This window comes from Rana temporaria, chromosome 4 (assembly GCF_905171775.1).
Source record: "Rana temporaria chromosome 4, aRanTem1.1, whole genome shotgun sequence".
Taxonomy (NCBI): Eukaryota; Metazoa; Chordata; class Amphibia; order Anura; family Ranidae; genus Rana; species Rana temporaria.
Genome location: NC_053492.1, coordinates 218,822,646 through 218,848,996, shown reverse-complemented (window position 1 = coordinate 218,848,996; position 26,351 = coordinate 218,822,646). Strand labels below are relative to the sequence as shown.

At 41.7% G+C, this 26,351-nt stretch overlaps 1 protein-coding gene across 2 annotated transcripts in view; it reads left to right on the top strand.

The window, feature by feature from the left end:
• Positions 1-26,351, top strand: part of RAB23 (RAB23, member RAS oncogene family) — a 57,706-nt gene that overhangs the window by 8,606 nt on the left and 22,749 nt on the right. For both annotated transcript variants that reach the window (XM_040349887.1, XM_040349888.1), the window contains exons 2-4: positions 5,423-5,627; positions 17,982-18,067; positions 25,853-26,009. In XM_040349887.1, the coding sequence (XP_040205821.1) occupies positions 5,473-5,627; positions 17,982-18,067; positions 25,853-26,009 (398 nt within the window). In that variant the 5' untranslated portion in view covers positions 5,423-5,472. The remainder of the gene's footprint in view (positions 1-5,422; positions 5,628-17,981; positions 18,068-25,852; positions 26,010-26,351) is intronic.

Sequence of the window (26,351 nt, the reverse complement as noted above, 5' to 3'; positions counted from 1 at the left end):
AGATCGTTGCATTGCTGCCTGAGTCGCTGACTTGCATAGTTAGTCAGGTTGAAAAAAGACACAAGTCCATCCAGTTCAATCACAAAAAGGATGCAAGGATGGAGGACAACCAAAAATCAGTAAGGATACTCAATGAGTTTTAGCCCAGGTATCCTTAAAGGGTCACTATAGGATTTTTTTTTTTTTTTTAGCTAAATAGCTTCCTTTATCTTACTGCAGTCCTGGTTTCATGTCCTCATTGTTCGTCTTTGCTCTGATGTTGCTGTAAATCCTCTCTGTTCTGGACACTTCCTGGTTGTCTGTTTCCTGATCACCACAGTACTGGTAGATTTCTCACTGTGATGACTAATCAAGGAGGTGTGATTACTGTGTGTAAAACGAAACTGGATTGGTGCTGATGAGTTTTAGACAAAGTATCACTGCCCTCTATTGGCTCTCTGTACATCAGAGAACCAGGAAACAACAGCAAAAACGAAACTAAACTGCAGGCACATTATATGATTGGTTTTTATCTATTTTTAATTATTTTTTAAAAGGAATCGGTTAACTATTATGTCTCTATACCCTGTAAACAGTAATTTCAGCTAAAAATTTTTTTCCTTTAGTGACCCTTTAAGGCCCCTTTCACACTGTCGCGACTTGACAGTTGTGCGTTTTTTTTTGTTTGCCACGATTTTGATGCGATTTCAGGGAATACCTGTTTAAAGTATTACAGGGACTACTTTGAAGTAGCACAGATATGCATGGTTATCATTATTGGGAGTCATGGGATATGACTTGTCATGCAATTCTGATGTCCAAAGTCGCACAAGAGTGAAAGGGGCCTTAATCTTATTCTAGAGTTGAAGCGTCGGGAGGACTAGAACTGTGTATTTTATTTCCTTGCTTAGGTCACGCAGTAAGAATGTGCTGTGTCTTAAAGGAACACTAAAGTAAAATTGTTATTTAAAAAAAAAAAAAAAAACATGTTCTACTTACCTGCACTGTGCGGCTCGTTTTGCACACAGTGGCCCCAATCCACGTCTTCATCCCCGTACTCACTGTTTAATCGTACCTAGACAATTCCGACTGCCCACGTGAAGAGCCGAGACCTACTCCGGCTGTCTTCGGGGAGCGTGACGTGCCAGAGCCGGCCGTCAATCACCCTCCCTCTTGCTAGGAACGCCCATTCCCCGCGGCAGACGGAATCGTCTAAGTACGATTAAACAGTGAGTACGGGGATAAAAAATGTAAGACCGGCATACTGTAGCTCGCGCTACGATGCCGAATTGTATGCTGAAATGTTGTTCAGCAGGGTGAACCACCGCTTTAAGCTTTGACAAAAAAAAACCCTGCAAGCTGCACCAGAATCTGCACTCTATCTTTTAGGAAATAAAACCCACCGGTCCTTCATGTTCACTCAGCAGGCTGGAAGTGTGTGTTCTTGAGCAAACTGCGCTGCTTGAGTTTAAAACCTGACTGTGCAGTGTGTCTTTTCTGACAGGTAAAACAGTTATTGTTACTAAACCCAGGACCCTGCGTTCACTATATCTGATCTCCCACAGTACACAGAACATGGAAATGCATATATTTTTGTAAATACAAACTACTAAATACATTTTTTCTCAGCAGTCTTCTGACTTCTATCAGTGTCTGGTTAAAGCTTGGAGGAGTTTTCTGATTATCCTATGAGTCTGCAGGACCCCTGACCTTCTGTCTGGACAGTGCTAATTGCCCCTATGATGATCACATGTACTCATCAAAGGGGTAAAAGACTCTCTAGCAATACACACTAAAACTGAGCATGTGCAGTTTGCCCCCAAGGCTCTGTTTTTTCAGGAGATAGTTTAGGGACTGTTGAAGAAGGGGAAGATCAGAGGAGACGGGATCAAACAGCCTTTTTACACAATGCAGAGGATTAACTCTTTAGGTTCCACAGTGAGTATAACAAGCATGCCTTACTTCATATACAGACTGATTTTACGGTTTTGGGTTTAGTAACACTTTTAACATATACTGTATGTATTTCAACTGGCAACCTGTTCATTTTAAATGAGCCTTTAAAACTACATTTTACACTGCCAATTTAAGCTGGTGTGAAATGCAGCGGCAGGAATCTTTGGATTCCTGCTGCTGTTGGCAGTTCTGTGTGGCCACCAGCCCTGTTCACTATAATGACAGGTCATTATAGTTGAATACGTTTGGTGGCCATACCCAGTCACTCGCAGCAGCAATTCGCAACAGCATAAAATCACAGTGTTTCATGTGTTAGGCTACATTTATATTTAACCCACACGGTAACATGCAGTGTTAGGGACTGTGCTGGCTCCAGCGGGGAGCAATGCAATACTCATTTTAGCACGCTGCCTCTATTTGAAGTGCCACTGCACAGCAGCACAGTGCATTGTGCATTTCTTTCCTCAGTTTAGGCCGATACATATTCTTCTACATATTTTTGGTAAAAAAAAAAAAAAATCAAAATAAGCGCAAAAGTTATAGCGTTTACAAAATAGGGGATAGTTTTATGGCTTTTTTTATTAATATTTTTCTTTACTAGTAATGGTGGCGATCAGCTTTTTTTATTTTGTGACCGCGAAATTATGGCGGACACATCAGACACTTGACGCCATTTTGGGACCATTGTCATTGATGCAGCGATCAGTGCTATAGAAATGCACTGATTACTGTAAAAATGACACTGGCAGTGAAGGGGTTAACGAGCAGGGGGCGCTGAAGGGGTTAAGTGTGTTCTAGGGAGTGCTTCTAACTGTAGGGGGGATGGGCTATGTGTGACACGACATTGATCACCGCTCCCGATTACAGGGAGCGGTGATCAGTGTTCTGTCACTAGGAAGAATGGGGACATGCTTGTTTACATCAGCATTTCCCCGTTCTGGCGCCTGCTCACAATTCTGCATCTTAAAGGGGACGTACGGGTCCATCTGCACACAGGAGCCATTGTGTCTACGTAAATAGTTGTGCACTGGTCCTTAAGTGGTTAAAACCAAGATCATACACTCTAAAGTATTTTTACATATTCTAAGCAATCAGTTAAAGTCTTTTAAAACAAGCTTAAACACTTTGTTTATTTGTTTTTTTATGTGGTCAATTTACTAAGAGTCCATCGCTTGACATTTTCTATATAGGTAAGGGGCAGGGCTACCTCGCTACGTCACGCCGTGGTCCCGTCCCTTTGTGACAACGCAGACCGGTGCATGCCCACAACCACAGTCCTCAGTTGTGGGGATGAAGCCTCCCCCCATGTTGAGGGCATGTGGCCTCTTATGGTTTGCTCTCTTGTCTGTCCCCCCCGACCCGCTGAGCTGCATTCTCGGATAAGGGTCTGGTATGGATCTTGGAGGCGATCCCACGCCGTGTTTTTTTTATTTTATTTTTTTCATAATTTTTAATTGTTATTGCTGTTTTATTTTTACATTCAGCTGTCATCCATTAAGGACAGGGTGACTGGCTTCCCGGGCCGCTCCTTAGCAACCAGCTATTTGTCATAATTTTTTTTTTTTTTTTGAGAAATACTGCATGTGATACCACCAGCAAAACTGGTGGTAAATATTGCATGCTTTTTTTTTTTTTTTTTTTTTACTCTCTGGTCTGTTGGTGAATTGGACTTATGAGTTTTTACCCACTTCAGCCCTGGAAGATTTTACCCCTTTCCTGACCAGAGCACTTTTTTTTACAATTTGGCACTGCGTCGCTTTAAATGACAATTTCGAGGTAAATAGAGCTTTCATTTTGTGGTATTTGATCACCTCTTTGCGCTACAAACAAAAAAAAAAAGAGCGAAAATTTAAAATAAAAAATAAAAATATCCCCCAATTTAAAAATATCAAATAAAAATGTAATTCTTCATCAGTTTAGGCCAATATGTATTCTTCTACATATTTTTGGTAAAAAAAAATTATGTATTGATTGGTTTGCGCAAAAGTTATTGTCTACAAACTATGGGAAAGATTTATTGTGTGTTTTTTTTTATTTTTTTTTTTTCCAGTATTGCGGCGGAAAGATCGGACACGTTGGACGCATTTTTGTGACATTGACATTTATAGAGTGATCAGAGCTATAAATTATGCAATGATTACTGTATAAATGTCACTGGCAGGGAAGGGATTAACACTAGGGGGCGATCAAGTGTCACTGTGTTCTAACTGTGTGGGGATGGGACTAATTAGGAGAGATGACAGATTATTATTCCTACTTTGTATATATTTTATATATGTGTGTGTGTGTGTGTGTGTAGAGCAATTGTCCGTTAAAGTGGCACAGTGCCTTATCGCAAAAAATGGCCTGCTCATTAAGGGGGCAAATCCTTCTGGGGCTGAAGTTGTTAAAGAATACAGCACATGTTTCTGAGCTGTTGGAAACTGACTAAGACCACGGGCTTGTCTGTGGATGAACTCCTCGTTGCTTAGTGGGGATCGCTCCGTTGATCCCTGCTGAGCAGGCGGATGACCTTTTTAGAGCTCCACTCTCCTCTATGGGTGATCTACTTGCTGTGCAGGGACAGACCTGTCAGAACTCCGCTCTGCTTAATGGGGGGTCGGATAAAATCGGACCGCCTGTCCGTTTTTCATCCGATCCGCCAGGCGGGTAAAATAGGGCTTCCATCTGTCTGAATTCAGCGGATTAGATGTCGGCGAACATGTCACCGCTGACATCCGTCGCTCCATAAACCTCACAGGAGGACCTGAACAGTCCACTTATGTGAAAGGGGCCTAAAACCAAACTTCAAAGTCTGTGTTGCAATTTTGGAGGATCTTCGAGAAGGAATAACTTTATATTACAAGCAGCAAGAGTAGTCTGTAATAGTTTGTTTTTACACTCCTTTTTTTTTTTTTTTTCTTTTTTCTTTGTACTATGTAAATACCGTAGTTGAATGTCTGTAGTCTGGGCACAGGTGCACTTTAACCACTAGGCGTCCGTGCTATAGCCGAATGACGGCCACAGCGCAGACCCCAATTGCCGGGAGGCCGTCAATTGACAGCACGAGGAGGAAAAAAAAAGCAGATCACCAGCTCTTGTGTAAGGGACATCGGTCCCCAGTGGAAGAGGCACATCAGCCTTATTGGTGCCCCCTGCCAGTGACCACCAGTGCAATAAAGTGGCACCTATCAGTGCCCATCTCTGCCACCTATCAGTGCTGCCTTATCGGTGCCCATCAGTACAGCCTCATCAGCATACATCAATGAAAGAGAAAAATGACCCGTTTGCAAAATATAAAACGGATTTGTATAAAAAATTATAAAAATGTAATTTGGGTACAGTGTTGTATGACCGCGCAATTGTCTTTCAAAGAGTGAGAGCGCTGATAGCTGAAGATTGGTCTGGGCAGGAGGGGGGGTTTAAGTGAACAGTAAGCAAGTGGTTAACTAACATGTTTTTCTTATATAGATTGTTGCTTTTAACCTATCCTTTATAAATTTTACAGGTTGAAAATTAAGAAAGGTTAAACGGTTGTAATCACACAAGGCAAGCACGATGTTGGAAGAAGATATGGAAGTGGCCATTAAAGTGGTGGTAGTAGGGAATGGTGCTGTTGGAAAATCGAGCATGATACAAAGATACTGCAAAGGCATATTTACAAAGGATTACAAGAAGACCATTGGAGTAGATTTTCTGGAAAGGCAAATTCAGTAAGTAAACATTATTAAATCTATACTATATGTCTGTCTATATTTCTACTGCACATATAAATATTATATAGGATTGTACAGGATGGCGGGGTGTGGATGTACAGCAGCGATTTACTACCTTAAGTTAAATTTGCCATTTTGAACTCTAACTTTTGATAGTTGATCTCCTTAGCTGTTGAAGTGTATGTTGCCACAAAAATTCAAATTGGGGGTTCACACAATTGGCTGCTAGTGGGCAACCACATTGAAAGCAATTGGGGGGCTGCCGACTCTAGCAGTTGATCGCACCCACTCGCATGTAATTGCTCTATGCAGTGATTTACATGTAAATGATTGAACCTGGACGCAAGGCAGTCTGTTGCTTTGCAGCCTGCTATGAAGACAGAAACGGGTGGTTGTAAAGTTCAACCACCCCCCCTTATACTTGCCTCGGCACAATCTCGATCCAGCAATGTGCACAGGAGCCAAGGCTCTTTCAGATCTCTCCCTCATTGGCTTATAGACAGCAGCGGGAGCCATTGGAGGAGTCGGGGGGGCGAGCTGTGCACTGTATGTCATATCAACCCACGGTGAAAGGAAAGAAAATCGCATAATCTATTGTCTGCTTTACTTTCTTTGAATGACTGGTAATGAAAGTCCCTGCTGTTTGCACTTCTCTACTTCAGTATTAAATGGGTTCTAAAGATAAATTCTTTAGCTTGATCTTTTAAAGTGAATTTCCTGAAAATGTAATATGATGTTTGAGTGAAGTCCTTACCTCTTGTACCCACAGTTGGCTTAACTATTTGGGTATATATGACAACTGACAGTGTTGCTATATAGAAACACTGTATTGGTCACCTCCTAGTACTTGCTTCCATCATGAAATCTGATTGCTATGAAACATCCTATGTTTAGTAAAACCATTACAATCCTTTTTAAGGTACTTTACCAATGGTACATTGCGCCAGTCATCATATATTTTTTATTTTTTTTATTGGTTGAGCATTCCTTTCTTCATAACTAATATCCTCCAGTTCAAACCCTTTGTTGGCTTTGTTGCTCTTCTTTGTACTTAATTTCCAGTACTTCCTTTCTGAGGTCTGGTGCCCAGAACTGGGCAGCATACTCCAGGTGCAGCCGGACCAGAGTCTTGTAGAGTGACAGAATTATCGCTTTATCCCTGGAGTTTATCCCCTCCCTCCTTTTTTTTTTTTTTTTTAAATAATGCATGCCAATATTCTGTTTGCTTTGTTAACAGCAGCTTGGCATTGCATGCCATTGCTGAGTCTATCATCTACTAGGACCCCCAGGTCCTTTTTATTTATTTATTTATTTATTTATTTATTTATTTATTTTTTTCCCCCAGAGATTCTCCCCCTAGTGTATAGATTGCATTCATATTTTTGCCACCCAAATGCATTATTTATTTAAAATGTTGTCTATATTAAACTTCATTTGCCATGTAGTTGCCCACTCATTAATTTGTTCAGATCTTCTTGCAGGGTTTCCACATCCTGCAGAGAAGTTATTGCCCTGCTTAGCTTGGTATAATCTGCAAATACAGAGATTGAACTGTTTACCCCAGGGCTCAACAAAATCCGGGCGCCAGGTCGCAATTGCGACAAAGTGTGACCTGGCGCACGCGTCCGCCGGTAATTGAGACCGCGACCTAGAAGGCTGTAAAGCCGCGGCCTCAATTACCGGCCGTCGCGGGTCCTGTGTCTGTGCGCTCCCACCACCGCGCGATCGCGGCGGGCCCGCGCCGGCCGGTAATTTAGGCCGCAGCTTTGTGAAGGCCCAAGCTTCCTTCTGTGACCTGGCGGCAGTTCTAATGTGTGTGTGTGTGTGTGTGTGTGTGTGTGTGTGTGTGTGTGTGTGTGTGTGTGTGTGTGTGTGTGTTTTTTTTTTTTTTGTTTTACTGTTTTCACTGCCATCTCCTTCCCTCTAATTGGAACCCCCAAACATTATGTATATTTTTTTATTCTAACACCCTAGAGAATAAAATGGCGATCATTGCAATACTTTCTGTCACACTGTATTTGCGCAGCGGTCTTACAAGCGCACTTTTTTGGGGAAAAAATACACTTTTTTTAATTAAAAAATAAGACAACAGTAAAGTTATCCCAATACATTTTTTTTATATTATGAAAGATATGGTTACGCCAAGTAAATTGATACCCAACATGTCACGCTTCAAAATTGCGTCCGCTCGTGGAATGCCGACAAACTTTTACCCATTAAAATCTCCATAGGCAACGTTTAAAAAATTCTACAAGTTGCATGTTTTGATTTACAGAGGAGGTCTGGAACTTGAATTATTGCTCTCACTGTAACGATCGCAGCGATACCTCACGTGTGTTTTGAATACCGTTTACATATGCGGGCGCTACTCACATATCCGTTCGCTTCTGCGTGCGAGCTTGACGGGGTGCGTTTTCTGGCTCCTAACTTTTTTAGCTGGCTTCTAGATTCCAAGCAAATTTGTCAAACCCTGGTTTACCCCATGCCAACAGACCTTATTTTGTAGAGTAAATTTTTATGGGGGACTGTGTCAAATGCTTTTGCAAAATCCCATATACCCCACGTCTACGGGCCTTCCTTTATCTAGATGGCAAACCGCCTCCTCATAGAAGGAATCCATGCTGATTACTGCTAATAATAACGTTTACATTACTAAAATCTTGTATATAGTCCCTGATCATCCCCTCCAAGAGCTTACATACTATTGTATGTATTTTGGCCCATTTTTAAATATTGGTGCTACATTGGCTTTTCTCCAATTTGCTGGTACGATTCCAGTCAGACTATCAGTAAAAATTAGGAACAATGGTCTGGCAATTACTTGACTGAGTTCCTGAAGTACCCTCACATGCAAGCCATCCAGTCCCGGTGGTTTATTATTAAGTTTCCCAAGTCTAATTCTAATTCTGTCCTCTGTTAGCCATGAGGGTGTTCCTGTGATGTCACAAGGATAAACACTGCAGATTTGGTTACTGAAGCCCCCCAATTCCCTTGTGACGACTGAGGAGAATTCAATACCTTCGCCATCTCCCCACCCTTTGTAACCAGATGTCCGTCCTCATTCTTTATGGGGCCAATATGGTCTGTCCTCCCTTTTTTACTGTTTACATACTTAAAGAATTTATTGTGATTTTTTTTTTTTTTTGCTCTCCTCCGCTATGTGTCTTTTGTGTTCTATCTTAGCTGCCCTAATTGCACCATTACATTTCTTGTTGCATTCTTTATAGTCTGAATGCTGATGATGATCTCTCAACCTTGTATTTTTTTTTTTTTTTTTTTTTTTTGAAGGCCTTCTATTTTGCTTTACTATGCATTTTTACATTGGAGTTAAATGGGTTGTAAAGGTAAAAGTTTTTTTACCTTAATGCATCGTTATGTTTCCTATTTGTGTGATTTATACTGAAGCCAGTTGACCTGTGATCGCTGTTTCCTAAATTGCCCCTTAGTTCCACATCCATGATCAGGTTTGTATTGTTGGTAATCAGTAAATCTAGTAACGCTTTATTTCTAGTTGGTGCGTCTACCATCTGACCCATTAAATTGTCCTACAAGACACTGACGAGCCTTAGACAAATGCATGGTTCCTTCCGCCCAGTCTATCTATGGATAATTAAAATCCCCCATTATGATAACACTTCCCATCCTTGTTGCTAATTCAAATTGTGAAAGTCAGTCTCCCCCTCCTCCCTCCAGGTTAGGGGGCCTATAGCATACTTCCAGTATTTTCCCCTTAGCTTTATCCCTTTTTGGAGCTCCACCCATAAGGATTCCACCTCCTCCCTAGCTCCCTTAGTGATGTCATCTCTCACATTCACATTATTCTTTAATATATAGGCATATCTCTCCCCCTTTTCTATCCTCTCTATCCCTGCGATAAAGGGTATACCCTTGAATGGTTGCCAGCCACTCGATGAGAGTTGTTAATCCAGGTCTCTGCAATTCCCACAAAATCCAAATCCTCCTAGTACAACAGTATCTCTAGTTCACCCATCTTGTCCGTCAGGCTCCTGGCATTGGTGAACATGCCACGTAGTTTATACCGGTTGCTTACTATCCTCTTTCTGGGTGTTCCGAAATTGCAACTAGGACTTGTTACTATACTTGGCTTGGGTTTATGTGCTTTAGTCAACCTACCATGAAAGCCCCCCCAATACTACCCTCTGGACTATGTTCTGCACTGACTATCTCTACCTCTGGACCTGACCCCCCCCAATTACCTAGTTTAAAAACCTCTCCAACTTTTTGGCCATCTTTACTCCCAGCAGTTCTGCACCCTCCTCATTTATGTCTATTGAAATCGCACCCGAAGTCGCCAAAAGTAGTAAAGAAACTACTTTTGGAAATCGGTTTGGTGCTGTAAATGGGGCGTCAGACGGTGCTATTGTTGGCAATGACCGCTGTTTTTGGCTTGCGATTTGACAAGTCAAATTGCATGCCAAATCGCTGCTATGTGAACCAAGGCTAAATCGGTGATTGTTCATAGCAAGAGAGATCGCAATTACAAGCTTATTATGACCATCAGCATACATAGACTGATTCTCAGTCAGCTGTGATTGCTTTATTATAATTTATTTTAATCAAGAGTTGAGAGAAGCAGAATAAAAGGAAACCTGTTTTGAAAAAATATATGGTTTGTTATTGCTGGCCACCTCGTGCTCATTACCAGACTGTATCTAGGCACGATACAGTGAGTCACCGACCTAGAACAAACACGGAGCTGCAACTACTAATCGTTGTATGGATTCAGGTCACTCACTATGCAAGTCACTGGATCCGCATGACCATGCATCTTACATTTGTAGATGATGACGTAACCAACGTGGGGTACTAAAGTCTGTCTTTGAACAGAAAATAACACTCCCCCAGGAAACAGCCTGATCTGCCCCTCATTTCAAGGCAGAGGCTCTCTCCTAGTGTATGTTCACACAGGTTTCTCCTGCAGCGGTTTGTCTCCAGGGGGCGGTGCCTCAAGCCTTATGCTGACCATACACTATACGAAAAATCGGCTGAAATTCGGTCGTTTAGACAGTTTGTTAGTTTTTTGAACAGTTACTGGGCACAAAATCTATAATCACTGGGACGTTTTCGAGCCGAAAAAACTAAGGACCCTTTAGGAAATGTTCTGCCGAACGATAAATTGAAAGGTTAATGTGTTTCCCATCCGAACTGTCTGCACTAGGTACATGTAAAAAAAAAACAACCAAATTATTTATTTTTTTCTATTTATGTCCACTGAACGATTTATCGGTCATTACATGATGGCACTATCATTTGCGCTCACGGCAGAGCGTTGGTTTTTCTAAAATGGGTTTGGCCGATTTTTCGTATAGTGTATGGCCAGCATAAGTTACACAAAAGGACTTGTGCACAGCTGCACAATCATTCAGGAACTGATTATCATGTAAACATTTACTTGGCATTGGAAGCTTTATCCCTCCCAAAGCTCTATAAAGCTTCTGGGCTGCAGGAACCACCGCAGAACTTACTGAGCTCTGAGCAGACAAAGTTTGTTTGCAGGCACAAACCCACTAACCCCATGTAGATGAGAAACCTAGGTGACACATAAACACTGTCCACAACCCTGCTAGCCAAGACTGTAAAGCTGCCAGCTAGACTTAAACTGCCTCTTTTCACAGTAACGCAGCACTGCCTGTGTGTGTGTGTACAGTATCTGACAAAAGTGAGTACACCCCTCACATTTTTGTAAATATTTCTATATCTGTTCATGTGAAAAGTGAAATGACACTTTGCTACAATGTAAAGTAGTAAGTGTACAGCTTGTATAACAATGTAAATTTGCTGTCCCTTTAAAATAACTCAACACAGCCATTTAAAACGGAGGTCAGCCTAAAAAAAAAAATTATTAAAAGCCAGCAGCTACAAATACTGCAGCTGCTGACTTTTAATAAATGGACACTTGCCTGTCCAGTGTTCCTGCGATGTCGGCTGCCAAAGCCGATCAATCGCTCGGCTCCCCCGCCGCCATCCTCGTTGAGGGAATCGGGAAGTGAAGCGTTGTGGCTTCACTTCCTGGTTCCCTACTGCGCATGCGCGAGTCCTCACTGGTCACCGCTGTCTTCTGGGACCTGTGTGTTTCCCAGAAGACCGCAGGGGGATGGGAAGTGGTGTGACCCCCGTGGGAGTCTATGCCCAGAAGTGGGTGCAAATATATTCTACAGGTATCTGCACCCCCCTCCCCCCTGAAAGGTGCCAAATGTGACACTGGGGGGGGGAGGGTTCCGAAAAGCAGAGGGTTCCATTTTTGTGTGGACCTCCGCTTTAATGTCTAAATCACTGGCAACAAAAGTCAGTACATCCCTAAATTAAAATGTTCAAATTGGGCCCAAAGTGTCAATATTTTGTGTGGCCACCATTATTTTCCAGCACTGCCTTAACCCTCTTGGGCATGGAGTTTACTAGAGCTTCACAGGTTGCCACTGGAGTCCTCTTGCACTCCTCCATGACGACATCACAAAGCTGGTCAGTCCATCACCTTTACCCACAGCTTCTTTAGCAAGGCAGTGGTCATCTTGGAGGTGTGTTTGGGGTATTTATCATGTTGGAATACTGCCCTGCGGCCTAGTCTCCGAAGGGAGGGGATCGTGCTCTACTTAATTATGTCACAGTACATGTTGGCATTCATGGTTCCCTCCAATGAACTGTAGATCCCCAGTGTCAGCAGCACTCATGCAGCCCCAAACCATGACACTCCCACCACCATGCTTGACTGTAGACAAACACTTGTCTTTGTACTCCTGATTGCCGCCACACACGCTTGACACCATCTGAACATCTTTTCTTTTTTTTTTTTTTTTTTTTTAAGATCCTGCAGAGTTCTGTGCCATGTTGACCTTCCAGTGACCAGTATGAGAGAGTGATAACACCAAATGTAACACACCTGCTCCCCATTCACACCTGAGTCCTTGTAACACTAACGAGTCACATGACACAGGGGAAGGAAAATGGCCAGTTGGGCCCAATTTGGATATTTTCACTTAGGGGTGTCACAGAGAGAGAGAGAGAGATCTTATTTATATAAAAGTCCCCCCCAATAGCACACAGAATAAGACAAATTGCAATTTATTAGAAGTACTCAAGGCCACTTGGGGCTATCTTGTGCACCTGCTTTTGAACAGGGGAATAGAATTTAAACAGTTGGAATGCTGATTCTGTAGATAACGAATACACAACCTTCTATTGATTGGTAGTATATAAAGATTTAGGGAAATAGGGGAAGAGGGAGGGCGCAAGTTTTAACCATTTGTTGATGGGAATATCGATTAGATCACACATCAATGATGTGTGTGTGGCTGTAACCAATTAGGCATATACAAAAATAGAAGCAAAAAAGGGAAAGAAAGATTAAGTGAGCGAAAAATTACCTCAAAGGGGGTCATGAAAAATAGGGGTTACTTTGAGCCACACAGTAATGATCTAAATCCTTTTGAATGTTTAACTTATTTATTGAATATCAAAAAGTTATTTTAAATATAGTATCAAAAAGGATTAGATGCTGAAAAAACACAGTACAGTCTATTAATAAAAATGGTATCGAATGATGGATGTGCTCTAATGACTTGCAGACTATACACACTAAATTTAGTCCCAACTATTCCTATAGCAAACTCGTATGAGCCCTTACTTTGCAGTTTAGGTTATTCACTATTATTAATTATTACCCCTTGATAACCTATTACATGATATGCTAAAATGCAATACCACCAAAAATGCAAAAATAAATGCATTATCCTTTAATTATAACTCTTCTCTTTCTTCGTTCTATGACCTATTACCTTTTTATTCTTTTTATTTATTACCATTTCCCATCTCATTTTGGGATCAAGATCAAACCAACTGTACACAATGATTGTACTAACAATCGACCCTACCATCATACGGGAAATAGTAATCTGGAATTGTGTCTATTTGTTGTTCAAAAAGAAACGCCCTTCTCTTTCCTTTATCATTCCTCCTTTCTTTCATTCCCCCTTTTTATTCTACGAATTGTCGTGCATGGGCATAATTATAGGACAAATTGGACATACTCTAAGAGGAAAACCATAACAAACCATTACCATGACTACGATGGCGTCCGTTGCTTCATACGCAAGTACAGCATTGATTCATTGCTGCATCGGGGACAGAAACAGCTGATGCCAGTGAATAAAAACACCCACCAGCTGATACCAAATCACGTCTAAGAAGAAGCTACGCCATTGGGTACGGCGAAACGCGTCGACGTCACCATCCGACGCTTGTTACGTGACCTGACCAGCATGTGAGCGAGACAGACGCGGAGGAACAGTATTTGGCTGTACGAATCATGTCCGCTTTCCGGACATAGAACAAACTCCATCAACTAAGGAACTCTGCAAGAACGGGACGCTACTGAGGGGTGAGCATTCACAATATTATTTGAATTGGCTCCTTATAACCCCGATCACTGCACCGTGCTGTACTGAAGCCGCTATCGTCTTAAAGGTCTGTACATCAATATCGATGAAATACCATCCTGATCCGCATGAATTATATAGTTCTAGGAATTGTATAGACGGTCTATCATGCTAAACTCTGCACTGTCTTGCACCAAATATTATCACTAGGAGACGGATATAACTGTACACGACAAGACTTTTATAGCAATTACAGCCATTTACATGCAGTGTCAAGCAGCCCTGTTAGCTAGCAATCAATCAAGTCCCTATACTAAGGCGGTTTGGAAAATATTGATTGGACTTGCATCAATATATGTGATATATTCCTCAATCTCCTGTTTACATAAACACCTTAACGGACTGAACTTTGATTGCCTCCATTTACTAACACCAGGTGTCACCTCTCCATTATCAACGGACGTCTTGGAAGATTTGCAATACTAATAATCAATCATTTAATTAATTTAATCCATCATCACTGTTTCCAGACCATATTGTGATTAACCTCACTGCTGCAGCAGTATTTCCTTACTGTATTCTATCCTCCCTCTCTTTCCCACACCCACAGGGCCCAGTCACCAGTTACCGCACTCATTTGACAGACCAGTTTGGATGTCAGGAGACACATCCTGTCCCTGACTGTATTCCATACTACTACAACTCTTGTAGTGTCTACCCTGAATATTATAGTGCTGACAATTGATGACTGACCCCTGTAAGTCCGGACAGTGTTGTGAATTTATGTTGTCCATTGTATGTCCCGTACGTTATATATGTTAATGGTAAGACCTCCATCATTCGATACCATTTTTATTATTAGACTGTACTGTGTTTTTTCAGCATCTAATGCTTTTTGATACTATATTTAAAATAACTTTTTGATATTCAATAAATAAGTTAAACATTCAAAAGGATTTAGATCATTACTGTGTGGCTCAAAGTAACCCCTATTTTTCATGACCCCCTTTGAGGTCATTTTTCGCTCACTTAATCTTTCTTTCCCTTTTTTGCTTCTATTTTTTTATATGATTGGTAGTATAGTAGTTAAGTGTTCCACCCAGGCACATTATCTGCATGGTGGTGTATATTGCCTCTGTGTCTAGATTTTATAGCTCAGGTTTCCTCCCAAAAATGTAATGTTTGCTAATTTTCCTTTGACTCCACCACTGACTAAGTCCGTACTGGACGTAACGTGCGTACATGGAAGGAGTTGCCTTAAGTGACATCACCCGCGTCCCATCTGCTTACTCGCGGTCATTACACCACTGTTTTTATCGTTTTTTTGCTGCTTTTTACCAGGCCGTTGTGCCTTCTTTGGATTGTACCCCCTCCTTTTTTGTAATTAAACCAGTCTTCGCTTAGCTTGTGTTTTTGCTTTTTATTCCTCACATGGTCTATTTGTGATAGATGCCTGTTTGCCACTGAGTTGGACTCCATCAAACATCTTCCCTGTGGTGGAAGCTTATTTGACCATTTGTTCACTCAATGGTCCACCTCATCCGGTAAGGGTGCTCATTTCTAATGGAGGATTTGTCACTTCGTTTGAAGATTTCCACAACACTAGATGTTTTCTTCATTTTTGTTCACCATTCATATTCAGTATATGGACTTTATGAATTACCTATTTATTTTTTCGTGCATGCTGTTGTGTGTCAGAATGACTAGTTGGGCTCCTAAACATAGCATGTTTCATAGCTGGACCCAGTAACTTCCGCTCTTGCGGACTTTATCGCCATTAATAAAAATACAGCGCCCTCGAGTATGTGCTGACACTATGCTACCACAAACAAAGCAGACCTTAACAGAAGCCTAGAACTAGGTCAATTGCCCCCATCCATGACCGAGGCCATTATAATCCTGATACTTAAGCCAGGCAAGGACCCCCTTCTCCCAGACTCCTATAGGCCCGTCTCCCTGCTCACAACGGACGTGAAACTACTGGCCAGAGTTTTGGCCACTCGCCTAGCGTCTGTCATTCAAAAGCTCATTCACCGTGACCAATCGGGGTTTATTCCCTCCAGATCTACGGCATTAAACATAAGACATTTATTCCTCAATCTGCAGATCCCAGTGGACAATCCGGGTAACAGGGCAGTCCTATCCCTCGACGCTGCCAAAGCCTTTGACAGCGTCGAGTGGCCATATTTGTGGCAGGTCCTGGAGAGGTTCGGTCTGGGGAAGAATTTCATTAAATGGGTCCAACTACTATACACAAACCCCACCGCCAGGCTGCGTATTAATGGTGATCTCTCTGACCTATGGAAGATGAGGTGTAGCAGGGTCCTCGAGCGGTATGGTGTCATCGGCCTCATTGCGGTCGTCATCTGGTTCAGGGTGGATGAGTGCAGGCTGAGGGGATTCTCTGGGTGCCATTTTGCTGAGAAGCTTAATAGCTGCAGCCGTGTAGGTCTCCTTTGCAGCACGAGGCGGCCGTCGCCAGCTTGCTCTGGAGCGTAGCGGGACACGTTTAAAACTGGCATAAAATGGATGGAAATGTACATGCTTTATATCACAAGTCAGTGTAAATTTAGCCTGAATCTATGGCGTGATATGGGAAAGCTCATCAGAGAGCCTCGTCAGGATTTATTACTTGACTCCTGTAACTTAACCACTTGGCGCCCAGAGGACGTCCTGGTCTTTGTGGTGGTATATCTGAATGATGCCTGCAGCTACAAAAATGGCAAAATAATTCCGTTTTCAGCCAGCGATCCCCTACACCATAAGAATGATCATAGCGGCTGTTCCACCGCTTGATCATTCTTACCGGCGGCAAAGGGGGACGTCCCCCTTCCTCCACCCTCCGGTGCTTCTCCCGACTCACTGCTGAGTCGGAGATCTGATCCGCCGGCCCCAGATGCTGATCATAGAGATTTCCGGCAGACCAGATGGTCGCCGGAGTCTCTATGATTTCGGAGGCCAGGCACGATGTTATGACATCACGACCGGCCTCTGCATTCAAAAAAACGTTGCTGCCTCGGCTGTGAGGCGGTGATCTTTTTATTTTTTATTTTGGGCTTTCCAGCCTAGTGGTGAGATGTGGGGTCTTATTGACCCCCCCATATCTCACTGTAAAGAGGTTCTGTCATGTCATACTCCTATTACAAGGGGTGTTTACTTTCCTTGTAATAGTAATAAAAGTGTCAAAATATAGGAAATTAAGTAAAGTTTAACAATAAAAAATATTTTTTAAAGTGCCCCTGTCCCCGTGTGCTCGCACGCAGAAGTGAATGCATACGTAAGTCCCGCCCACATATGAAAACAGTGTTCAAGCCACACATGTGAGGTGTCGCCGCGAACGTTGGAGCAAGAGCAATAATTCTAGCTCTAGACCTCCTCTGTAACTCAATACATGTTACCAGTAAAAAACAAAAATTAAAGCATCGCCTATGGGGATTTTTAAGTACCGAAGTTTGGCGCCATTCCACAAGCGTGTGCAATTTTGAAGCGTGACATGTTGGGTATCCATTTATTCATTGTAACTTCATCTTTCACATTATACCAAAAATTGGGGCAACTTTTTTTTTTTTTTATTTTTTCTTTTTTTTTTATAAAGCATGAAAGGTTTTTTTTTTCCAAAAAAAAAAACGCATTTAAAAAATTGCTGCGCAAATACCGTGCGAGATAAAAAGTTGCAATGACCGCCACTGTATTTTGTAGGGTCTCTGCTAAAAAAACTATATATAGTGTTTGGTGATTCTATGTAATTTTCTAGCAAAAAAAATTACGTTTTTTACATGTAGAAGTGAGTGTAGGAGCAGTTGTCAGAATTGGCCTGAGCCTGAAGTGGTTAATAACTATACAAGTAAACTAAAGCTTAATCAATCATAATGACCCAGGAAATGTTTAAACAAAAATGGTGAGAAGACAAAACTGAGATTTTATTTTTATTTTTTCTCTCCTCTTCTTCATCCTGTAGGATAAATGAGGAAGATGTTCGGCTTATGCTGTGGGACACAGCTGGACAAGAAGAATTTGATGCAATTACTAAAGCATACTACCGAGGTGAGAACAAATGCTGTATCTTGTATATATCATCCAGTCAAATCCATTACATGATATAAAACAAATAGAACTTTTTTTTTTTTGTCCTGGTTTTATTGTTTCATGCTGGACTGTTTTATAATATCATCATCTAGTCAAAAACAAATGGTGACCATGCATGATTTGTTTAAATCCTCACTTTCTAAGGCCTCATGCACACTGGGTATAAAAAATTGTGCTTAATACAAGCGTTTTCAAATACAAAGTGAATGCAAACACATGTACAATATGCTTCATAAGAGCTTTTTTTTACTTCCAATAAATTTTTATTAGTAATTGCATAATACAGCCGATCATACATACATTCATGAGAAAACACTTCTCATCAATAAACCATAGGTCATAAGTCATACAAGTGCACAACAAGGTAGAACAATTCTCAGACATATTAATTGCCTTCTTAGGTGCAACTGACTCGCTAACAGTATGGAAAAGGATAAATTCTAATAATAAATGGTATCTAACTTATGGGTCACACATAATCTGTTAACGTGTAGGTGAAACCTACACCATTGGTGTACTTATGAGCTCGGTCTCAACCGAATCGAAACCCGTCGAGACGAGAAGGGTCCAAGCTCAAGTTGGGCCCCTCTCACCGTCAACGCCCCCATCGGGAACCAAACTGCGCCGACAGCTGAGGGACATCACCTATCCATTCTTGCCGAGTGGCAGCCAATAGTGTGTCCTAATAATAGTAGATATCTATATCTGCGGAATCAGTTATGTATCTAACTGTTGTGTATGCATGTGAAGTATGCAGAAGATGTTATATTAAGTAATATAAGAAGGAAGAAAAAGAAAAAGTAGAGGATATAGAGAATGAGGAAGGGAAAATAGGGAAGGGAAAGAAAAAGGAAAAAAGGAAGAGGAGCTCATAAAGCTTAGAAAATTTTGAGAAATTTAGAAAAACTTAGAAAGATTTACACTGGATGTGTTTCTTAATGTGTATTTTAAGAGATGGTAAGGTATTAGATATAAAAGGGAGAAGATTACATTAGACCTAAAATCTATGTTCGTTGGCATCGTACCAATCAACCCAGGGTTTCCAGATCTGGTCCCCCACTCTAGGACTTCGTTGAGACTTCCCAAACAGTATTTCGTGGCTAATGTGAAGGTTGGTGGATCTAACCACTCCCCTCAGAGTGGGGGTCTCGATACACTTCCACTTTCTGGTTATTTCAAGTCTGGCGCTCAGGAGGATATGTGTAACTATTAGTCTGTGGGGTATAGGGAATTGATCTATTCCTAGGGACAGGATAGCCAAATCTCTCTTGAAGGGACATGCGTGGTTCGTGATCGAACTGATAAGGGCGAACACTTCATTCCAATATTTCCTCAACCTAGGACACTCTCCTAATATATGTATTAGCGAGCCTCTGTGGCCACACAATCTCCACATAAGAGCTTTTTTTATCCAGTTTTTATTTCTGCCAGCAGTGCTGGCATTTTATCTGCTACAGAAATTTGGAATAATCTGTTAGCGCAAACACTGGTACTACCGAACACTTAAAAAATCGGGCAATGTATATGTCTAGAAAACAGTCACAGTTTTATAGTCCATATAGTGGTACAAAATGACCAATCATGAAAAGGAAGGAGGTGGGAAGATGATGGGCGGCAGCTGTCCTCGGAGAAAAGCCAACTCCGTTAGGGGAAGACAAGGAAACAAAAAAGGGAAGCGCCACCTAAGTGCAATATGTCAGATACTATGTTTAATCTCAAAAGAAATGCACTTACAATACACAATTACAAAACAGGCTCATCAGCAGGGCTCAAGTCCTGCGGGAACGGAGTTCCTGCACTTTTTTCACAGCAGGAACGCAGTTCCCTTTGCAGGACGAGAGCAGCCGAGCCGCCCGAGCTAATCCTTCACTAAGCGGCGATGCGCAGCTCGAGTCACTGTCAGGGGCAGGCGAACCTTAGTAATCCTTTGTTACTGCCCGCTTCCTGTATATGGATTCATCGGGTAGTGTGCGGGTATTCCGTCACTTCCTCGATGCTGCAATGTCTCCTGGGAGCCTTTGTCATTGTTCCCAGGAGACATTGCGGAGGTCTGCCGCAAGTTATCGTGGTTTAGTAAATATGCATATGAGCGTATAATTTTTTTTTTTTGGTGGGGGAGTGGATCTTGGGTGGGAGGACTTGACCCCTGCTCATCAGGGTCCCATGATGCACGGTGTGATGCAGAGAGCGGGACCCGGGAGAGCACCGGAAGGAAGGTGAGACTAGAAACAACAGGCTACGCGCTTGGAGAAAAGCTCCTTCCGGTGCTCTTCCTGGTCCCACTCTCTGGTAACGTCATCATCTGTGTCTCCACGCTGAACCTGGCTGTTTCCTGGTGTCCACAGGATGGATTTCTCTCCCTGCCTGCAGATCCGTGGATCTAGATGGACCTAAGACCGGACCGCACTGTGCATTGTGAGACCCTGATGAGCCTGTTTTGTAATTGTGTATTGTAAGTGCATTTCTTTTGAGATTAAACATAGTATCTGACATATTGCACTTAGGTGGCGCTTCCCTTTTTTGTTTCCTTGGCATTTTATCTGCTGCCTAGTGTGCATGGAACCGAATGAATACTGTACTGTTATTGGCATAAAACATGTACCATGTTGTTTGATATTTGAGTAAAGTTGCTTAGCAGATCTCCTGCAGCTCTTTAAACCTTCTAGTGAAGATTTCAAACTTTTATATGTTATCCTTCACATGATTAGTTGAGGGTGCAGCCTGAACAACTGCCTACCTTCCTTCCTTCCATAGGCAAAAAAGGTCAAATGTGTTGCACATCACTGCAAGACCCTGTGGATATGTGAAATGACAGCCTCTGCCGTGCTCAAGCCAATCATAAAGCCAAGCTTTGGGCGAAGTGAAACACGTTTGGAGCTGTGGCTTGGCTGAAACTTTCCTTTCACCTATCCACAAGGTCCTGCAGTAATGTGCGGCGCATGGGATATTTTTTGTTGGTTGTATCATTGGGGCTGAGATGAGCCCCGTCCATACCAGCACTCCCAGCAGTGTAATACAGGAGAGGACCTGGCTGGAACCTTGACCGGCACCCCCTCATTTGTTGTCTGTCTGCCTTCCTATTGTTCATTGTTCGTATACTGTAAGCTGTGTACTATTTTGTCTGGACAGTAAAACCTTGGTTTGAGAGTAACTTGCTTTGAGAGCGTTTTGCAAGACTAGCAATTTTTTTTTAAATAAATTTTGACTTAATATACAAGTAGCGTCACAACTGAGTATAAAAGAGAACAGAGGTGCCTCTAAGTGTAGCAATATGGTTACATTTAATGAAGGTACAACATTTTAGCAACTCGCATGGTTGATGATTAAAATGGGCACATCCAAGTATGCAGGCATAGGGGGTAAAGCGATCCACATAGACCATCCCCCGCACTACCATCAACGTCATTTCTTCCACGCTGTGCTCCATGAGCGGTTCAAGCATCGCTTTCAGATCGCTCTACTGCAGGGTAATCTTCCCGGTCACCATTGCAGACTAACGGCGGTGAAAGCCAGAGGTACGGAAAGATGGTTTAAGTGGACAGCTTTCCCCCTGCATGCCTGCATACTTAGATGTGCCTCTAATCATCAACTATGAGTCGCTAAATGTTGTACCGTCATTAAATGTAACCATATTACTACACTTGGAGGTGCCTCTCTTCTCTTTTATACTCTGTAGCTCCTGCTGGATTTTGCTTCTAATCCTCTTGTGGAGGCTGCCATTTGTGGATGGACATTTTATGGTAACACAACCCATCACATTGCTATAATCTGGACTATAAAATGAAGGACTTATGAAACAATGGTTGTGGAACGAATCATTTGAGTTTCCATTATTTCTTATGGGGAAATTTGCTTTGATATACAAGTGCTTTGTATTACAAGCATGTTTACGTAACGAATTGTGCTCGCAATCCAAGGTTTTACTGTATTGTTAAACCTGGTTTGGAAATACAGGGCTGAGTAGAGCTGTTTATTAAATGGGGGAAAGCAATTGGAAACATAAATATGAAGCATCTGCTAAAATGTTTAACTTGCACTTTTTAATTTGATTAACAAGACAGAATAAAAGTCTTTCAGTTTCTCCTGACAGCGAAGCATTTATTAATGGAGTGGTGGAATCATAATAGTGCTGGGTGTATTTGACTATTTTAGGAAAAGATGGAGTTGGAGCGTCCAGCCACTGAAGTCTAAATTCCTGTTCGGTCCGCTCATTTTTGGCCCATGACCCCCCAGATAAACCAGCTCCCTTTCTATAAAAAGTAAAATATTGCAGACTTTGTACTTTTATTCACACACATTCCCTAAATATGGTTTGCTCTTTGTTTATGCAGAACATCATGACAAAGGAGTAGTTTATTTATTTTTTATTAACTAGTATGTAAGAACAAGTGACGTGGAACAGGCCTGTTCAAACCCAATTCTTCTGGGATCCTACATGGCAGGCTTTGTTAAGGGTACATGCTTGTGTTAGGAGGATATTGCAGAGGCAAAGTAACTCCTAATGATACAACCAGATCACAAGAGACCCTATCCTTTTTTCTGTAGGGAAATTATAAACATGAATCATTGTGGAAACAGCGTGAGTAATAGTTTACCTAGCAGAACAAACCCAACTAAGCCTTAAAACTCATTTTTAATGACACAGTATATTGTACATTGCATATAGACCTTTATAGTAAAGTATCGACTGCACAGGAAAAGGTTTTCTGCTGCAGGTAATGAGGACAGCAAAATAACAAGTCTCTAGTGAACGTGCGTTTTTAGTCCTCTTAACTCATCTAATCCTCTGATCTCTGATCCTCCCCCTTTTTTTTTTTTTTTGATAAATGAGTAAGCATAATAGTTTCTTGAACAGTTGCTCATGCATGAGGAAAACACTTACCTAGTTTCCATTCAGCTATGTACTTTAACTGCTTCAAGACTTGACTCTTTCACCCTTTTCCTGCCCAGGCCAGTTTTCAACACTATCACGCTTTTAAAGAACAATTAGGCAGGCCATACACAAGCCACATATCTTTCCCGTCGTGTTGACATTGGAATCCCTCCCACTGAGCCATTGACATTTCCCTGCAGTGAAATCCATCCTCGCTAGGAGAAGACCATGATTATTGCTACCGGCTATACCAGACACTAGTGATAATCGCATGCAAAATCCATCAGGCTGGTTGTTCACAAGTTGATCGAAGGACAGTCTAAATACCCCCCCCCAAATTACCCCTTTTTGGAAAGTAGACAGCCCAAGGTATTTAGTAAGAGGTAAAAATATTTATATTTTTTTATTTTTCAAAGACAACATAGACCTACTTACATTTTTATATTTCAAACACATTCTGCTACTCGCCTTGAGTATGGGGATAATACGTGTGAATTTTTTTACCGCCTAACCAAATAGAATGGCCCAAAATCCAAAGAGCAGGCTTTCCAGAGGCATTAACTACACATCCAATTTTCTGACTACACATACATTTTTAGATGGCTGCTTGCTTCAAGACTCTTGAAACCAGCAGAGTGCTTTTAAAACAGTTTAAAAATAAGAGCATTAAGTAAACAATATACTTATTGGGACTCTCCAACAACAAATTGCAGTGTTATGGCAAAAACAAAGACCGTTCATGAGGGACAACCACTTTTAGGCTACGAGTTTACGGGCAAGGAAGAATATGCATATTGACATTTTTTTTTTTTTTTTTTTTTTTATTCCATATTTATGGCCATACGTGTTACAGGAGATTTGACAAACAAATAGTAGATAAAAACCTTACAAGTAGCAGCCATATCCATCTTGACAATGTTGCAATTGATCATAGTAGACAAACTATTGACTGAAACAAAAAAAAAAGCAAATTAAGGCACTCAACTTCAGTAGCATTTCTGGTAAATTTGCACTGTACAGCGAACTAGACTTGCCTTGTGTTAAGGGTCTAAGCACAACACCAGCACATCATTGTCACAGAAGGGTCAAAAAGGTTTGTATATCCCTAAAAAGAAGTTAAAGTTAAAGGCAGGAGTGGAGTGGGATATAGGGGGGGGGGGGCCAGGAGGAAAGGTGAAAGGGGGGAGGATGGTAAGGAAGCCAGAGGGTCACCCTTTAGGGGCCAGACCTCTTCTGCAAGCCATGGAACGATGGTCAATTTTTGGGTTGCTCAGGTTGGAAAATGCTTGTAGATAACCATCAGTGCAGCGGATAACCTTTTAATATAGACATCGGTAGTGTAAGATCCTTGGGAAGAATGCTTAAAATACACACTATGCAATTTTGGTTCTGCCCCATGAGTGTACCTTCGGGGGGGGGGGGGGGGTTATTATAGACCCTGGTGTAAGATTAACGATTGGGTAAATTTCTGGAATGGGGAGATGGCTACAGTGGGTACCGCCTTGAGGGGCATTATCCATTGATCATTAGTTTTTGCTATGTCCTGTCTCCATCTCTCACCACAACCCAAATGTACCTTTAGAACAGGATATGTATGGCCAATTGAGCATTTTTTGGTAGTATTTGGAGGGAATACCATACCAAGGATGGTGGAAAGGTTATAGATCAGTGATGATTGGGGAGACTGCACTTGTATGGCATAGCTCAGTTGTAATTGATAGACCTATATGAAAGCTGATATTGGTCCACCAGTAAATGATAAGGAAGCCGTGTATTGTCAAATAACTGACATGGATAATTTTATACCTGCCTGCTTCCAGCAGCTAGAACCTTCCAGTTTTGCCAATTCCAGGTAACAGGCATATATTGAGACTACCCGGAATGGCCCTAGTACTGTTTGAATACCTCTCCAAATTTTGTGAATCTGCAGAAAGGTAGATAATTGTTGTAGGGTTTGAAAACGTCTGGCCTCCAATGAAGAGACCAGTGGATCTTGTGGTTGTTGGGAAAACAATACCCTTTGTGTAGGATCTTGCAATGCCACAGTAAGGTGTTAAATTTGGGATGACAGAAAATACAGTTTAGGACTGCCAATCCTTCACCATCCTTAGGGAGTTGGCGCACCCCCAGTTTAATCCTGTACATCTACCTTTCCCTATTAAGTCTCAACAAAGAGTCAATTTTCCTAAACAGTTGCTTGGGATATCATATGGGAGCATTGTGAAGCACATCTAATAATTGTGGCATCGAAACCATTTTTAGAAGGTTTACTCTACCAATAACGGAGAGATTTAGTAAATAGTGGACAGGGTAACATACTCCAACAATGTGGAAGAAGCAAAAATTCCTAGATCCCGCCTGCATTTTTTAAATGGACCATAAAATTCAAGCAATGGTGTATAAGGGCCATGTCACACACCGTGCAGTTACCAGAGTTTTGCGCACAGAGGAACTCCGTCACTGCTGAGAAACACAGAAAAAAATTGTTTTCTGTGTCCTGTTCACAAAGAAACGCAGCCCCAGATCTACACTGCAGTGATCTGAGATAAAAAGCTTTTTATCACAGGGCACAAGACAGGATTGCATGTCGCTGTACAGCAGCGCAATGCACCATGCTTCTGTATAGTGCCAATTTTTGTGCATTTTAAATAAAGTTAATTTGAAAGGGGAGCTTTGATGTGCTGGGTCGTGCACCACGCTGCCTCTTACCACCAGCTCACTGCAGCCGAAACGGACAGCTGGCAGATAGTATACCGCTGTGGATTACTGTAAGTCAGTGAGTGAACAGAGAATTTAGAGCAATATCCTGGCCCCAACACAACCTTTAATTTGGGTTCTATTTACTTTAATTGCTTCCCTTTTTCTTCTAGGTGCCCAGTCTTGTGTATTGGTATTTTCTACAACAGACAGGGAATCTTTTGAAGCAGTGCCCAGCTGGAGGGAGAAAGTAATGGCTGAAGTTGGGGACATTCCAACAGTTCTTGTTCAGAATAAAATTGACCTGCTTGATGACTTGGTTATTAAGAAGTAAGTCCGCATTCCCTTGATATTGTCATTGCAATGAGATAGCAATTTTTTAAAAATATGTCTATATCTCTTAACCACGTGACCACTGGGCACTTAAACCCACTTCCTAACCAGACCAATTTTCAGCTTTCGGTGCTCACATTTTGAATGACAATTACTCAGTCATGCAACACTGTACCTATATGAAATTTTTGTCCTTTGTTTTCCACACAAACGGAGCTTTCTTTTGGTGGTATTTTAATCACTGTTGGGTTTAAAAAAAAAAATTGCTATATAAGAAAAAAGACCGAAGAAAAAAAGTGGACCTGTGTCTTCCACCCACACCTCATTGCCAGAGCCCCG